Source organism: Cyprinus carpio, chromosome A23, assembly GCF_018340385.1.
Source record: "Cyprinus carpio isolate SPL01 chromosome A23, ASM1834038v1, whole genome shotgun sequence".
In the NCBI taxonomy this organism is placed as follows: Eukaryota; Metazoa; Chordata; class Actinopteri; order Cypriniformes; family Cyprinidae; genus Cyprinus; species Cyprinus carpio.
Window position 1 is genome coordinate 15,852,323 of NC_056594.1, and position 17,356 is coordinate 15,869,678.

General features: G+C 36.4%; 1 protein-coding gene across 1 annotated transcript; it reads left to right on the top strand.

The window, feature by feature from the left end:
* Positions 1-402: 402 nt before the first annotated feature.
* Positions 403-14,186, top strand: LOC109111296 (XK related 5-like). Its single transcript, XM_019124235.2, has 3 exons — positions 403-1,332; positions 10,112-10,311; positions 12,712-14,186. Exons 1-3 carry the CDS (start codon positions 542-544, stop codon positions 13,677-13,679), a joined length of 1,959 nt encoding a protein of 652 aa, XP_018979780.2. The 5' UTR covers positions 403-541; the 3' UTR covers positions 13,680-14,186.
* The last annotated feature ends 3,170 nt before the right edge of the window (positions 14,187-17,356 follow it).

Below are 17,356 nucleotides of genomic sequence, written 5' to 3' on the forward strand. Positions count from 1 at the left end.
AATACAGCTTTTGATATCAATATCTAAAGATCAAATATCTACACAGACTTGCCTTTACATTTTCGGTCTTAATTCGCATTCTTATCAACACCACTTATGATAATGTGTACGGACTGTGGTAGTGGTGGAAGCTGTTTTAAATGAATGCATTTGCACTACAAGGGGAGATTATGACTTCATTTAGCTACTATACCCATGAGGCGCTGCTGTTTACAAGGCAATGAGACTGCATTTTTAACTGCTATAGCAGCTTTTAGCAAAATTTAAAAAAACAATACTATATATTATATCCTATTTTATAAGATATATATATATATATATATATATATATATATATATATATATATATATATATATATATATATAATATATATATATAATTTACGTATGCATTAAGATAAGGAATAAAGCATGGTTGTCTGTCTCTTACAAAATTTGGGTTAATATACCTTTCCATAAACTGATCCATCTTGAGAGAACGAGATACATGCGCTAAATTGAATCTGAATCAGGACTGCAGAGGCACCGTTCCTCTCAGGCCATGAGGCTGGATCCTTCACCTATCGCTGTATTATTAATTCTATATCACATTATAGGCTTTTGCATAAAAACTCCATGCATTCCTACACGCGACGCTGTCAGCGACTGCCGAGATAAATCGCATTCAGGTGGAAAATCAGGAGCTAGATGTTCAAGCAGGAATAACGAGAAGCGTTTTTGTCCCAGCCCTCTTTTTTCCCTCCCATACAGACACACGACCCCCCTCCCGCACTTCTGTCTCTCTTTTCCATCCACTCTCTTTTTTACAACAAACATGGCCGCGAAATCAGACGGTACAGCCGTTTCTTTGCAGAATGACATTCCGCCGACGTGCCTTCCCGAGCCGGAGAAGCGCTCGCCCCAGTTGCGTCCCGTAGGGAAGGAGTATTCGCTCCTGGACTGCTGCTGGACCCTCTGCGCCCTCTTGGTCTTTTTCTCGGACGGGGCTTCAGACCTGTGGCTGGCTGCCGACTACTATCTCAGGCGGGACTACTGGTGGTTCGCTCTGACACTCGTTTTTATCATCATTCCTTCTGTTGTGGTGCAGGTGCTTAGCTTCCGATGGTTTGCGTACGATTACTCGGACTCCAACGGGAGCGGCACGGCTGCGGCTGCTATGGTAGCGGCGTTCAATGCGGAGAGCCACTTCAGCACCAAGGACAGCGATCAGCGGGGCGCTGGCCGCTCCGCTGCGGTCACCGGAACCCGGAGCAGCGCTGAGAGCTGCTGCAGAGCCTGCGTGTGGCTCTTCCAAAGTGTCTTGCACGTTCTTCAGCTGGCACAGGTCTGGAGGTATGTGAGTGCTTTGAACTTAATGTAATGAGAAACAAATCTATAGTGCATTCCTTTAAGGTGTCACAACAGCAGTTCATTCATATTGTTCTGTCATTCTGTGCGTTCCCTTGGCGTGCAACAAATCCACACCCACGTCTGGGTATTAAGGGCCATATGATTAAACTGCTAAGATGGCAAGGCTTATATTGAAGAAAATACCACTGACAACTTTTTATGCAGTCAATATTTATGTAGTTTCCACAAATAGATTAGATTCAGTATTTGAAAGCACATGTATTTGAGGGGGCTAAATATAGGATAGTAATTTAAGAATCAATCACTGGAAAATACATTCAGTAGCCACTTATGTAAGTAGTGGTGTATATGATGGGAAAAGGACAACAAAAATGATGCAAGATATCACAGTACTCAACCTCACTGCTGTTAGTTTGCATCGCCTATGACTGTCCTACAGTCATAGTGAGGAAACGGGATCCTCGTTGTATTTCCTGTCGTCCCATGCCAGTTCATCATTATCTCCAAGCCATTTGGTTCTAGGCTCCTCCTCCTCTTCCTCCTCCACCTCTCATGAGCTTCTAGGTCAATAATCTCCCAGAGAGACTCCTCCACTCATTCAGTCTGTCCACCAGAAATCTCCTTATGCAGACTCTGAAATCCCTTTGTCTTTAGAGCAGTGCAAAAGTTTTTTTTTTTTTTTTTTTTTTTATCATGTTACTTACCAATGGCATTGGTTTAATTTCAGGCATAGCTATAATGCATTAGAATATTTTTTTTTTTTTTTTTTTTTTTTTGTCATTTCTTTTTTTGCTTAAAGGAATAGTTCACCCAGGAATGAAAATATGCTGAAAATTTATGCTAAATTTCCTCTGCAGTGAATGGGTGCCGTCAAAATGAGAGTCCAAACAGTTGATAAAAACATCACAGTTATCTACAAGTAAACCACAGGATTCCAGTCCATCAATTAACGTCTTGTGAAGTGAAAAGCTACATTTGCAATAAACATCCATCACTAATATGTTTTTAACTTCAGACTTGTGCTTTCAGCTAAAATATGAGTCATCTATGATATTGCTTTCTCCAGTGAAAAAGTTGTCTTGTCTGTATCAGGAGAGAAATATGCACAGATCAAGCACCGTTTATAACAGATCTAAACAAATGGGGACTGACTTTTTCACTGGAGGAGGTGTTATTATGGATTAATAGACTGTCCAGAAATTATTTTGTTAATAATTATAACACATTAACGATGGTGGCTTTTCACTTCACAAGATGTTAATTGATGGACTGGAGTCCATTTTGAGTGAACTACTCCTTTAACAGGGCCTGAACTGTTTTTATGCACCAGATTTTACCTAAAATATGCCATAAAGTCATAAAGATGATGGTTTTCTATAGAAAAAGTCCTTTCTAAACTGAGCTCAAGAAACAGTGACATTAGATTTCGCTTCCTCACTTTTTTGCTCAGTGTGGTTGCCATAAGCAGAATGTGCAAGTGTCTATCAAGTGCTAAGCGTCTTGATTGCTGACAGACAGTGTGCTGCAACTCACAATGCAATTTCCATAATAATGCTGAGAAAAAAATTTGCAGCCTACAATCACAGCCAAAAGTTAAATCCACTCACATATAAATCAATAGGAACACACCCACACATATTAGAGACATGTGTAGGGAGTGAGCGCCATGTAATTGTGCTTGTCTTTCACTGCCTGCGCTGATCATCAGTGACAGACCAAGCTTCTGTGACTGGACACTACTGCTGGCTGACCCGCAGGGTAACACAGGGTTAAGGATGTTTGCTGCCATTGATATCACAAAGCTGCCGGTCATTTTGATCAAGCTTCAAGCTGCTGTCACAACACGTGTGCTGTCCTTCTCATGCAGTCTGTGTCATTCTCTGTCTGTCACTCATGCTTTTCATCAGCCCTCTGCTCCTGACCTTTTTATTAGATGTTTCCCCCATTTTTTTGTGATACCAAATTTGCACTGTATGACCAAAAATCTGTATCAGATCTGTTTCCTTTGACTGGACGTTTATATGGCTTATTGGCTTGTTTTACTGTCAGAAGTTAACAGAATATAAAAACAATGTAATATCAAATACAAATTTACTAACAGTTTAGTTAATCTTTTAAAACTTAATGAAATTATTAAATAAGCAAATAGCATATTTATGGTTTAAATAAAAAAAATGTGGAAAAAATATGTATTCATTAAAAATAATGCATAATAATAATAATAATAATAATAATAATAATAATAATAATAATAATTATAATAATTATTATTATTATTATTATTATTATTAAGAAGTACATTCTACTGTGCAACAGTAATATATTCCTGCCATAATTTCTCCAAATTGGACTAAACTTTTATTGGCAGGTTATAATGAAGTCATTTGAGTTTCTGTGTATATATGATATGATCAATGTTAAAAATGTTACTTTGGAAATTTAATAGGTTACAGATTACAAGTTACCATATTTAAAATGTAATAAGTTGTTTAATTACTCAATTACTTTATTAAAGTAATGTAACTGATTACATTTGATTACTTTTTAATTACTTTTCTTAATTTCTAACAAATGTTTTCAGCTGTTAATCATTTTCAAACATTTAAACCAGGCAGGGTTAACCTTACAGTAGGACTCAACACTGACTACTGTCAGACTTTTAACTTGAATTAAGATTATAATAATTAAATTTTAAAGCATAGCCACCACAAAATCAGTCTTTACCACCTCTTTTTACTTTGAGATCGTTCTAAGTTTAAAAACAAAAAAATCTTTGCATAGCTATGACAGGAAACACTGGCATCTAACAATGCCTTGGAATAAAACAGTTAATCTTAAGAAAGAAAGCATATACAAAAACCCAAATAGGAAATAAAACAGTAATCGAATAAGCATGTGTCCTATTCTGTGTCCTAAACTCCTGAAACATCAGTCAATGCAATTTGGGAAAGAAATCAATTAGATCTCTCTCTCTCTCTCTCTCTCTCTCTCTCTCTCTGTGTGTGTGTGTGTGTGTGTGTGTGTGTGTGTGTAAATATTAAGATGTAACCCCCTTTGTAATCATTAAAATTTTCATACTGTAATTTAATTTAAAAAAATATCAGTAACTGTAACTGATTACAGTTACATTTATTTTGTAATTAAACAATGTAACGCCATTACATGTAACTAGTTACTCCCCAACACTGGATATAATGATAATTTTTATCAAATGAAATTGTGAAAAGCTGGTGAAGTGACACTTAGAACAGCTCAGGAGATGAAGTTCATGTGTGCATGTCCTCATATAATGAGACGGCAGACGCTTTTCGGAAAGAGAATGAGGATATCTGCAATTCAAAACAAACCAGCCAGCCAGCAAATAAGACACAATTGGGAAATAATTTTCATCTAATTTGAATAAATCAAACTATTATCTCTTTTTATTCACAAATTAGCCTTGAGACTTTTAGCCTAAACCCTTCTGAGCTACGTTCCCATGAATATATAATTAACTGAAAATATTTCCAGTGCCACTAACGAAAACATCATTGGCACTGCAGGCCGATGTCTAATGATATATCCTCTGCTCTCTCTTTCTCTCTTTCTATTAGTATAGCTAAGAATAGCACCTTTTAGAAAGCACATTTTGCCATTTTCATGTTACCTCTGTTTGACCTGCAATGGATTTCTGTTCTTCACCTCTCACTAGTAGCCTACTCTCTGACTAAGTCTTTGCTTAAAAGCTTCCCAGCAGAGCTTCCCAGGCTCTCTGTCTTTGTTTGATTGGAATTAGCAGTAATGCCATTAAAGCTGCACCGGCACTGTACTTGTCACATCTCTGCATTACAATGATTATAGCTGTAGTTTTTACATGTCCTTACCTGCAGCAGTCAGCCAGAGATTGAGAGAGCACTGAGCTATTTCAAAGAAGAACAGGTGAGGAATGATAGGTGGAGAGTAGATGTGAAAATAAATGGTCATTTTTAGGGTTGAGATCCATACTTGAGAGAATGTTTGAGAGGGAGAATATGTGAAAAGTGGGCTGTTTGATATGAAAATTAGCCATTATAAAGCAATTTCCCCTCATGGCTTGTAATTACATCAGGAATAAAATAATGATACAACTAACTGATGTGCAATAAACACATTACATTTAACCAAAGACTTTACTAAGCATTTTGAGTGTGCGCTAGAGTCCCCTCTGAGTACTCTGACCTAGTTCAGTGCACACGTTCAAAGATGGTTTTCAATTCCATGTTCCCTGCAGCATCACATGAGCAGGATCAATCAGGATCAGACACCACCCTCGAGGAAGAAAAGACACCTTTACACAAGCTGCGTTGAGAGAAATAACTACATGCACTGCAAAAAGTATTTGTAGAATGTAAAAATAGGAGGCAACAGTTTTCATTTGTTTACATATTCATTTAGTCTCATTTAATTATTTGAATAAACATCTTGATAAACATTTATTATAATAAAACATAACATTTATGAACTCTAAAAAGATTTGCTTTGTATAAGCATAATCTTTGGAATATTTTAATAAAAAATATTCCATCACTGAAACCAATGATAATCTTGATGCTCTGATTGATTCAGTGGGTCCATTAAGTGAAGAGCTGTAGATTGTGAGTCTTTCTGAATGGTTCATTTAGAATGATAAATCATTTGTTTGTGAACTACATTGGATTCGCTGTTTGTTTTTGATTCACTCAGATTATTGATTCATAAGAGTCATTTGTTTGTGAATCAGATTACACTGGTTGTGCTCTTATGTTTTTGATTTTCTCAAAAGATTCGGCACATAAGAGTCATTATATAAATTGGATTACACTTATCGCACTGTATGACATCGCACACAGCTCAAGGATAATTCCATAGAAAGAAATGTTTTCTTGCCATGACTGCAAGCTCAGCCTATTATTTATGCAATCTGATATTGTTCAAATTTAGTTCACAATTAATAGGAAAAGATTTAAGCCAGAATGGATGGTTAAAATTTAAAAACAAACAAACAAAAAAAAAATGCTTTAATGTTGGATTTGTTTCTTACAAGCACATTAATCAGTGGACTAGAACTGTGTTGATTACTTGTGGATTATATGTTTTTATCAGTTGTTTGCACTCTCATTCTAATGGCATGCATTCACTGCAGAGGATCCATTGGTGAGCAAGTGATGTAATGCTAAATTTCTCCAAATCTGTTCTAATGAAGAAACAAATACATCTACATCTTGGATGACCTGAGCGCAAATAAATTCTCAGCAAATTTTCATTTTTGGCTGAACTATTCCTTTAATACTTTACTGTTAATTTTCATCCATTACTAACATCCTGTTGGGCAGGGAAATTGAATTTGTTCATTATATTGTAGTCAATAAGTCTATTAAGTAATATTGAACATATAAGTGTGTTTAAAATCCATGTTCTTTTTCAGAAGATTTATAAATACATAAGACTCAGACCTAAGGTGTGAGTGAGCAAGAGTGAAGGTGAAAAACACCAATTTAAAAAAAAAAAAAACATGTCTCATCTGTGATAACGAGATCATTTGCAAACACTGCGTGATAGATTCTCCCCTGCGGATACCAAAGTAAAACTCTACCGAGGAGGACTGGGGAGAGGACTCATTCAGGAGAGATAGTGGATGTCTGTTGCTGCTGGCCAAAGAGCTTAATTCCTATTTGAGACATATTCCTGAGAGAGGGTGCACTGGGATTAACTGTGACAAGAAAAGGAACCAAATAAAACTTGAGCTGTGGTTACTGTGTGTTTGATAAATGGGGGGAAGCTGGGTGTGTTTTAGTGTAATTTAGGTTTGTGCTTGTTTGAAGGTGTGTCTGATATGAAGGGTTGAGCACTGATGGGATGAATTAAATACATTAATTAAAGACAGATATCTGAATGTGTTTATGTATAAGGTGTTTTTTCTGTTTATCGCAAATTCAAGAAATACCATTTAAAATGTTTTTAAATGTCTTTACATTCCTAAATTTGGTCTATTATGCATAGGGGCGAAATATCAAGCTCTGAACTGCCTTATGTACATATTTTTTTGACTGAACAAGACAATAGTTTGGAAATAAAAGAACCTTCAACCCTTGGTCAGCAGAAGTCTGTCACATATTGTGCATATTCTTAATATTCTAGCTGCACAATTATGTTCATTGAATACATTAAATAAATCTGTTACTAATTGTTTGTAAAACAATGTAAAGACAGATACAGATTATTCCATAAATTGATTTTATTGGTGCAGGAAAATTGTCTTTCGCTTTCTTCCTGGCTGGTAGATGGTAGTCCTCCATTGATTTATACTCTATATTGTGAAATGGCTTTTTAAATTTTGTTAAAGAAATAGAAAGCACTTCCATTTTCCTAATTCTGTTACATGATGACATGATCCAGTGTCTCATAACTACCTCAGCAGGGCTTTACTGTTCAATAAAATAAATGACAGCCTTATTCCAGCCAACTGGAAATCTGATCGAGAACATTCAACATTGATATCAATTCTTTTTCTTTCTTTCTTTCTTTCTTTCTTTCTTTCTTTCTTTCTTTCTTTCTTTCTTTCTTTCTTTCTTTCTTTCTTTCTGCAGTCATTCTCAAGGGTGTGATCAGCATTGTAATTTAGCAGAGAGGGGGAACTGTAATGGTATTTAACTGAATTACAGGAACCCTGCCAGTTAATAGCTGAGTGCTGATTGGTTAGCTGTGCCATCTGAGTAACCAAATGGGTCAATTAGCCATTCTTAATGTTGTTGAATTCAAATGGAGTTTAATGGCAGGTGAACAGCAACATAATCAGTGTGGTGATCCAGTTCTAACCTGCCTTTATATTAGAAAGTCCTTTTCAGAGGAAGCCTGAGTCTTTGCAAAACACAGGCCTAGCAGATGATTGTCTCCAATTAAATTAAGCCAAGTAATGGGCCAAGCTTGTCAGCAATGTCTGTCATTCGTCACCATGGAGACTGATGCATTGCCTGCCAATCGTGGCTGTTTGAGAGACGTTTTCTCAGACTAAGCACTGGCTGTTTATTAACGTTTTCTTATTTTTCTTAAAGAAAAAGGAGCTACGCGGTCAAGGTTCAAGGTTTGATTTTGTCTGAAATCATCTGTGTGAATTTTACAAGCAAAGGCAGCTTTTCTGTCTCATTGAAAGCACACTCTTTATTCAGAGAAAGAAAGACTGTGTGCCACTTCTCAAATTTGAGGCTGACTCGCTGACAGCCTCTCTCGTAGGCTCTCTATTGCTTAATTTTTCTTTTCAGAGGCTGTTTTTTTTCTCACACAGCAAGTTGTGAGAAGGATGTGGAGCAATTTTATAGACCTCATCAAGTCAGGGTGATTCATTCTGCCAATCTCCTGACATCCAGCGAGCACTTCTATTACTCTCGCTACCCTTGAGACAAACTGAAATATCATGGCACTTCCTGTCAAAGGAAACAAATTAAGTCCAGTGAAAGTCAGATTTTTTAAGGGGCTCACATAAATATCTTTTGAATGCACAGCTGCAGTTTTTGCTTCATATCTTCCAAAAGCCACTCTCTCCTTTCCTCTGGCACTTACATCCATCTCACAGGATAAACAGTGCAGTCCTGGGGTCGTAAATCAGGAAATTTGAAATAACGAATGTAAGAGACAGTGATCCCTCTTGTGAAAAACATGCTCTTTGACATCCATGTAATCTCAAGCGTGACCATGGTGTGTCTCACAAGACATCTGCAACAGCATGGAGACAGAACATGACATGAGCACTCGATAGTGCACTGGCAGCCTGCCCAGACAAGTGTACTGCCTTTTTCAGCTGGTCACAGTAACATTAGCAGACTCTGGGTCTTTTCCAAGCCCTCAGACTGGCATCGATGCTAACTATGTAATTTCCAGTTTCCATACACTACCAGTCAAAAGTTTGGAATAATTATGATTATTTTTTATATATATATTATATTATATTATATATATTTATATATATATATATATCAAAAATTTTTTTATGATTTAGAAAGAGTACTCTAATGCTCACCAAGGCAACATTTATTTGACAAAAAATACAGTAATATTGTGAAAATATTATTAAAAATTTAAATAACTGCTTTCTATTTGTTTCTAAATGTTTTCAAATTTAATTTGTTCCTGTGATGGCAAAGCTGAATTTTCAGCAGCCATTACTCTAGTCTTCAGTGTCACATGATCCTTCAGAAATCACTTCCAAAAAACAACATTTATTTGAGAAAAATAAATCTTTTTGTAACATTATAAAGCTAATTTGATCAGTTTAGTGTCTTTGTATTAATATCTTTCTTTCTTTCTTTCTTTCTTTCTATTTTCTTAAATCTTGTACAAAACTGCCAGTGCACTGTAGTGTAGTGATCATGGTTTCGACAAAAATATTAAGCAGCAAAACATCAATTTCAGCATGGATGATAATAATAAGAAATGTTTCTTGAGCAGCAAATCAGCATATTAGAATTATAATTGAAGGATCATGTGACACCAGTGACTGGAGTAATGATGCTGAAAATTCAGCTTTACCATTACAGGTTACATTTTTAAATATATTAAAATAGTAAACAGTGATTTTAAATTGCAATAAGATTTCACAATATTACTGTTTTTATTGTATTTTTCATCAAATAAATGCAGCCTTGGTGAGCACTCTCAAAAATGTTTTCCAAACTTTTGAGCAGTGGTGTAATTAGCATTTTTCTGATGCAAGTTTTGGTGATTTTTACAGAAACTATTTGGAGGTCTTATCCTGTGCTTTTTATCTCAGGTATGTCCATGCCTTATATATGGGCGTGCAAAGCCGCTGGCATGGGGACCGCGAGCACAAACACTTCTACTGGCGCACGATGTTCGAGAATGCTGACATCAGCATGCTGAGGTTGCTTGAGACCTTCCTGAAGAGCGCACCTCAGCTTGTTCTGCAACTCAGCATTATGGTCCAGACCAGCCAGGTCCTCCCTTTGCAGGGTAAGCTGATGACACCTATGATTAAAACCAGCTCATTAAGTATGTTAGAAATAGTTTTTGTCTGCATCATATTTATTATATTCATATTTAGTTCCTAAGTCTTGTTAGCAGTACTTTTTCAGAAATATATAAGAAAAAACCTGCCCCTACACCCATAAAATTCACAAAACCACACAAAAAGACATAACTAACTAACTAATTAAACCAACACATTTTTGAGTGCACTATACATCAGATGGTCAGAAAATGTGCTGTGGGTGGACTGTGGGCGTACTGTCTGAGACTGAGAGGCTACTACATCAGTCACCCAATCTGTCATATTGCTATCCACCAGGTCAAAGAGTACAGAGTTTGATTCAGTGCCTTTCTTGCAGTGTGATTTCTGTATTGCATCTAATTTAAATGTGACACAATAAGAATTGTTTTAGAAATTCATTTGGACATCATTAAAGATCAAAGTGCAATTTCACAGCATGCGTTTGCTCAGCATCTCATTTTCAATCCAAGAGCAAATTAGCTGGTTAATTACTGAGGATGTGATACAGTTGACTGAATATAAAAGTCAACGGGTTGCATACATACACATTTCAGGTCATTATGCATGAGACTGACCATTTTATCAGATTAAAATTTTAAGCAGCAGTTAAAACACATTTTTTTCATTTTCCCCTGGAAGAGCTCACTTCAAATTTGCAATGAATAATCATGAAGAGATATATAATTGAAACATGAAAATTACAGAAATCAAAGGATCACTTAAAATATAATACCTCATTAGATGTGTCACTGTCTTCATAATGGTTAAAATGGTCTTTAATTGTGTAGTTTAAATTGCTCCAGTCTATCTTTGGGTCTGTAAGGAGGGAATAGGATGTGTGATAGTTACAAACCCACCTGACGTGTGCTTTTGATTACAGAGCTGCGAGAACTCGCTGTTGCATTAGTTCAGCTCCATGGGAACAATTGTAGCCACTGTTAGATGTTCCCTGAGGAATTTCATCCAAATGTCAAACTGCAAACTGTGACTTTTATAGAGTGCCCAGAGCTAGTTAACTAAAGGATTTGAATTTTGTTTAAAAATGTCATTTAATGTGACGTCCTTCTGTCTTCCATGCCATTCGGGCTAGAGTTGCAGTATTTACACTATGGGAGCCCTAATCACATTACATTTATTCAGACTGCTGAAGGCCTCTTTTTCCAGAAAGATAAAAATGAACCTGAGGAAAGCCAAAATGTGATTCCACAACAAAGCATATCCAGTTCTCAGGAGATGAGCAGGGCACTCATCTGCCCTACAGTCAGCAGTGTAGAAAATTCTGGCATCAGTGCAAGAGTGTTTCCTCTTGGTCTGTCCTTACCTGCACTTTTCCAGTCTGAAGACTGATATCATGATTAAGGTGCTTTGCTGGGTCTGTCATAATCGCTTATAATCATATTCAGTGCAATGCGAGACGGCTGGAGAACTAGCTAATGATTATGTTTTTGCTGATAAGGAGAGATTTTCCATTTTGACTGCTCCTGACAAAATGGGTGAGCTGATGAATGGCCGGACAGGAACCTGATTAAATATTCATGAGAGCTTCTCAAGAGCGTACCAGCACATTTCATTTTTTTTTTTTCTGATAAAGATGGTGAGGTGTACTGTCATTCTTTATATACTGTACAGACTTTGAAATCAATTTGCAGTATTTTATTGTTCATGTATCAACTTTGCCTCTGTAGGCTTTGATTTGAAATGAATTTGAAGTATTTTTTTGCTTAAGTACTCAATTTTTCTTCTTATTATTATATAATGATTTTATTTTATTATTTACATTTATATTTATCATTTTATAGACCATGCAGTGCTAACCATTAGCCAAGTAGCTACTTAAGGCATACCTCCCAAGATATAACATTTACATGAAAATTACAGTAATCAAATAAATGGTCATTTAGAATATTGTCTCATAGATCATATTAAAAGTAATCTAATGTTACCATAACATTACCAAAACATGCACTATAAAATTAATAGAAAGTAAATTGTCCAAATAATATTTCAATTAGTTTTGGCTTTAGTACAATAAAAATATAAAAGCTTTCTAAAAAAAAATAATAATGATAATAATTCAAAAAATATTTAATAAGCCTAAATAAATCTTTTTTTCAATGTATTATTTTAAAATAATTTATTATTTATATTTATATTTATATTTTTTATTTTATAGACTATACAGTGTGAAACAATAGCCAAGTAGCTACTTAGAAGTCCTCCCTAATACACTGAAACACAATCTAACTATCCAAAAATCAAATTCGTACTTATTCCGGCAGTGTAATTAAACTGAATTAATGTACCATGTAAAGTGACCCATTTTCTCTCTGTCACTCTTTCTCATTGTGCTTCATTTGATCCAGGTCTGTCTGCTTCAGCCTCACTAGTGTCTCTGGGCTGGATGATGGCGTCTTATCAGAAGGCATTACGGGACTCTCGTGACGACAAGCTCCCCATGTCATATAAAGCAGTGGTGGTGCACATGCTGTGGCACCTGTTCACAGTGGGAGCCCGCGCCATGGCCTTCGCCCTCTTTGTTTCCATTTTCCAGCTCTACTTCGGCATTTTCATCGTGGCCCACTGGTGCGCAATGACCTTCTGGATCATCCAAGGTGAGACGGACTTCTGCATGTCCAAGTGGGAGGAGATCATCTACAACATGATGGTAGGCATCATGTACATATTCTGCTGGTTCAGCGTCCGTGAGGGCCCCACACGGTGCCGTCTGCTGCTTTACAGCCTCATAATCCTGGGCGAAAATGTGGCCCTCACTGCCGTGTGGTATATATACCGCAGCCCACGCACTTCAGACTTTTATGCCGTTGTAGTGGTGTGCGTGGTGGCCTGTAGCTATGCCCTGGGCACATTTTTTATGTTTGTCTACTACTGCCTTTTGCACCCTGATGGCCCTGTGTCTGGGACCTATATTGGATGTTGCGACGTCCAGATGGGTGCTGTTTCTGATCCTTGTGTCTCGTCGCCCACCTCCGCTCCTCCTCCTCTGGATGTGGTGAGCAGCCCGCCGCGGACTCTGCAGAGGACTAAAGGAGGAGAGTCAGTACCAGGAGGAGATGTTGGAGAAGTGTTTAAGATGCGGACCCTTAAAGCCTCGCGAACCGCTGCGCCTCGCCTCACCCCAAGGACAGAGGGGCCGGTAATTCGCATCGACCTTCCCAGGAAGCAGTACCCAGCCTGGGATGCACACTTCATTGATCGCAGGCTGCGAAAGACCATTTTGGTACTGGAAGCTGCAGCTCCGGTCACTCCAAGGATCCAGTACCGCTGTCTAGGCACACCGAAGGAAGTGATGGAATATGAGACGACAGTCTGAGATGTTTTACCTTCTCCAAATAAAAGATGTAATGTGTTAGTGAGCAGAAAAGTCAGTTCTGTCTAGCTTTATTTGGTGAAGAAGAAGAGTTTGTCAGATCTCCACATGACCCCCTATTGACTCTTGTCATCTGTGGAAGCACATGAGACACTAGTGGTTATTGGATTAGGAGGTTAGGCAGGGGTCTGACCAAATTAATGAGGCCACGGTAAATCTATAATGAGCAAAACAACATATCATTGTGGTAGATTAACAGCAATGGTGCTTAAACACCGTTTCAAACCATTCTAGGTGTTTTTAAATCTTTCGTGGCAGCTGCCGTATTCAACAAATACTGAATCCATTTGGTCATAATTCAGTGGGTATTGAGGTTGTAGTAGGTACAAGTAAAATGTGTGAGTTGTCTCATTAAACGCCTTAAGACTTTCTAACATTTGGCTATTCAGCATCTGAAAGGTGCATTTCACCCTGTTTAAAACATTAAAGGTGTCCTATTATGCTCTTTTACAAAGTCTTGATTTTGTTTTGGGGTGTACTAGAACAGGATCTCCTACTAGGTTGTTCGAAAAACATTATTTTTCACATATTTTACATTATTACGAACTGTGCTGTGATTGGTTAGCTGGGCCAGTGTGTGTTGTGATTGGCAGCACTCGGCGCCTGGTCGGGAAATGTCACGCCCCTTACCATAACCGCCTGCCTCGAGCTTCATTGCATCAAAATCAAATCAATTTGAGTGTGATTTAAACCCGGATGATTGTAACCACTCTAAGCTCGTCTGCTTTGGGAAAGCTAGCGTGTCTATGACATAGTGATAACACTCGTTGTCTTCTCTAGAGCAGCTCAACCAGGTCTCGTCCCATTCGTCAATCTTTGTGATATCACAAATCCCGGTAAATATGCGTTGTAGTCCAAACGAGTAGCTTGTTGTAGTCTTTGAAAAGTGAATTCTGTTAAATAAAATACCTCCTTTTGAATTGGACTTTGAGCTTTGTAACTTTGCAGATCTTTTTTATGTTCAAACAGCAACATTACAGAATAACTAAAGTTGAAAAAGTGAAAAAGCATAATAGCACTCTTTAACGAATAAATAAAAACGGTTTGTGTGCTAGATAATTAAAGGGTTGAGTTTCTGGTAACACAGGCATTTTATTAAGCACAGAATATGTTGCCTTCAAGAACAGGGATCAGACTTTGCAAGAAACACTCTTTATGTTTTAAAAAAAAACTGTTCACAGTTATTAAGGTATCTTTTCAGGACATTTCCGCTCACCTTTCAAGTGAAAAATTGCATATCACTGAAAAATTTGGTATTTCTTTTTTCAATAGTTCTCAAAGGACATTTGTGTCATAATGGAAATAATGGGTCTGATTCTGAAAAAGGGCTGAGTACCCCTTTAAGGAGGATTGAATGTTCTTCTCAAGAACAAAGAACCCTGATCAATCCAGTTTATTATATGCCTGTAATAGGAACATATGTTTATATTGCAGTATTTCAAACATGTCTAAACTAAAAAAGAGTATGAGTTAAAGTACTTGTATGAAAGCTAAAGGGAAAGAAAAAAATCATATAGCATATGTTTACATGTTTCAAAATACTTCTCTTTTTAAGATTCATAAAGAGTTATCAGCATTATGACTATACCATTGCAAGTCATTTACATAATTTGGTGCAATAATACTCATAAATGTTTGGAGAGTGAACATTTTGATGGATAGGAACAAATCCATACAGTATCTTCAGTCTCTTTATCTGTTACTTTTACATTTTATTTAAAATTTAAATTAAAATAATGATACATTTGGTCATCACTACAAACTGCATATCATCTAATATCATCTACCAACTGATGAGAATGTGTATTTTTCCCTGATCAAAACAATACCTATCTTTTTCTATCCTTCTTTCTTGACCCTGTTGTGTACAAATGACTAAGAACATAGTATTTTGCATTGACTGACTATTGGGCTGTTTAATAGAGAGAAGATGAATAATCTTGGGTTTGTGCTGTGTTTATTGATATCATGTTATTGCTAAGTCCATTAACCCACTGTAACTATTTCACTTCTTGGCATAACCATTATGTACGTCCATTTGTGTTACCATGTTGGTGCTAGCTGGAACACCTCAGCACAGCCATGTATGCTGTACTTTATCAAAAAAGGATCATACTCATTCACTCTGGTTAATGCTGGTTAATTTTACCATAGACACGCTCGCTAAAAGACATTAAGCCTTACAATGCACCTGCAAGACTGTTGCTGTCGACTGTAAAAAGGATGTTGATCTTCAGCCATGTGTTTTATTTGGACAATAAAGAAAGCAAAATTGTGTGTTTACTGACCTGACCAAAGCATCAACTGAAAGAGTGTCTTTTGTTTTGCTTGTCATCTTAAGTTAAATGAAAACTGAGATATAGTAGCATTATACGCAGTTTTTTTTTATTTTTTGAACACTCGTTCCAAAACTAAGTACAGCCACTACAAGTCTCAGCCAATGATTTTTATTTGATGTATACTGCACTCACGTGGAAACCAGCTGAATAGCAATGAGGAAGATAAAAACATTCATATTAGATTAACTATTCCTTTTCAGTTGTAGACCCATTGTCAGTTTCAGATGGTATGCATTATTCTGGATTAGCTGTTAAATAAAATTTTGCTGTTTAAATTAAATTAAATTAAATTAAATACTCCAGAAAAGATTTTGAGCACACTGGTTAGACTAAGGTTAATTCCCTACAAGCAGTGGACCAGATGATTATGAAATATAAGCACAAGCCTTATTACATCACATAATGTGGAACTGCAAGAGTATTGCAAAACAGCAATAGTAATCTCAGCCATTCATTACCTCAACAATCTTAAACAAATGCATTTTATTGATTTGGATGTGTATTTAAACATCATAAAGGTAATTCTTTAGGAAATAATTCTGAGGAATATTATTGCCAGGCTATTAAGAAATTCTGATTATGCTCCTGCTGCCAACATTTTATCTGAAGAATCCGGAAATTGCTTTCCCTCCTCCTTTTCTTTATCCTATTTTATTATCCCATGAGCTTTTGCAGACGTCACACTGGATATTTACATAACAGAATGAACCATATACTTTAACTCCTGTAATGAGCTGTGCTGAAACTTAGAGCTTAGCAAAGGCTTATGCTAACCAGCATTGAATTTTACAGCATTATGTGAAGCACATAAAGAGATTGCGTTATTACCATACAGAGCAGTGTCAAACATTACAGTGTGAATACAACTAAAAATTGCATAAATGAAAACTCATGATTGCGCTGACCCATAGATTAGCTATACCACATTCAAGAAAATTTTGTTTTTGTTGCTACTGTGAATTTTGTTGCTATTTGTGCTATTGTGTACAGTTATTGTTGTGTACATTACATGCACTGTGAATTAACATGAACTAACAATAAACGCCTGTATTTTCATTAACTAACATGAACAAATATTAATAAATACTGTAATAAATGTATTGTTAGTTTAAATTAGTTAATACATTAACTAACATTAACTAATGGAATCTTATTGTAAAATGTTACCGATATAATATACAAATATGTAAAAATTGTAAAAAGTATCATTCTCATTATTTTTCTCATTATTTATCAAAGACAGCAAAAGATGTCTGTCATATTTCCTATGTCCTCCTGTAC

What these genes read in the sequence shown, in the direction of transcription:
- LOC109111296 (XM_019124235.2), top strand. Translation starts at nt 542, where the DNA reads ATGAGGCTGGATCCTTCACCTATCGCTGTATTATTAATTCTATATCAC. An exon ending in CAGCTGGCACAGGTCTGGAG is followed by an intron (nt 1,333 to 10,111) that starts GTATGTGAGTGC and finishes TTTTTATCTCAG; the next exon opens with GTATGTCCATGCCTTATATA. An exon ending in CCAGGTCCTCCCTTTGCAGG is followed by an intron (nt 10,312 to 12,711) that starts GTAAGCTGATGA and finishes CATTTGATCCAG; the next exon opens with GTCTGTCTGCTTCAGCCTCA.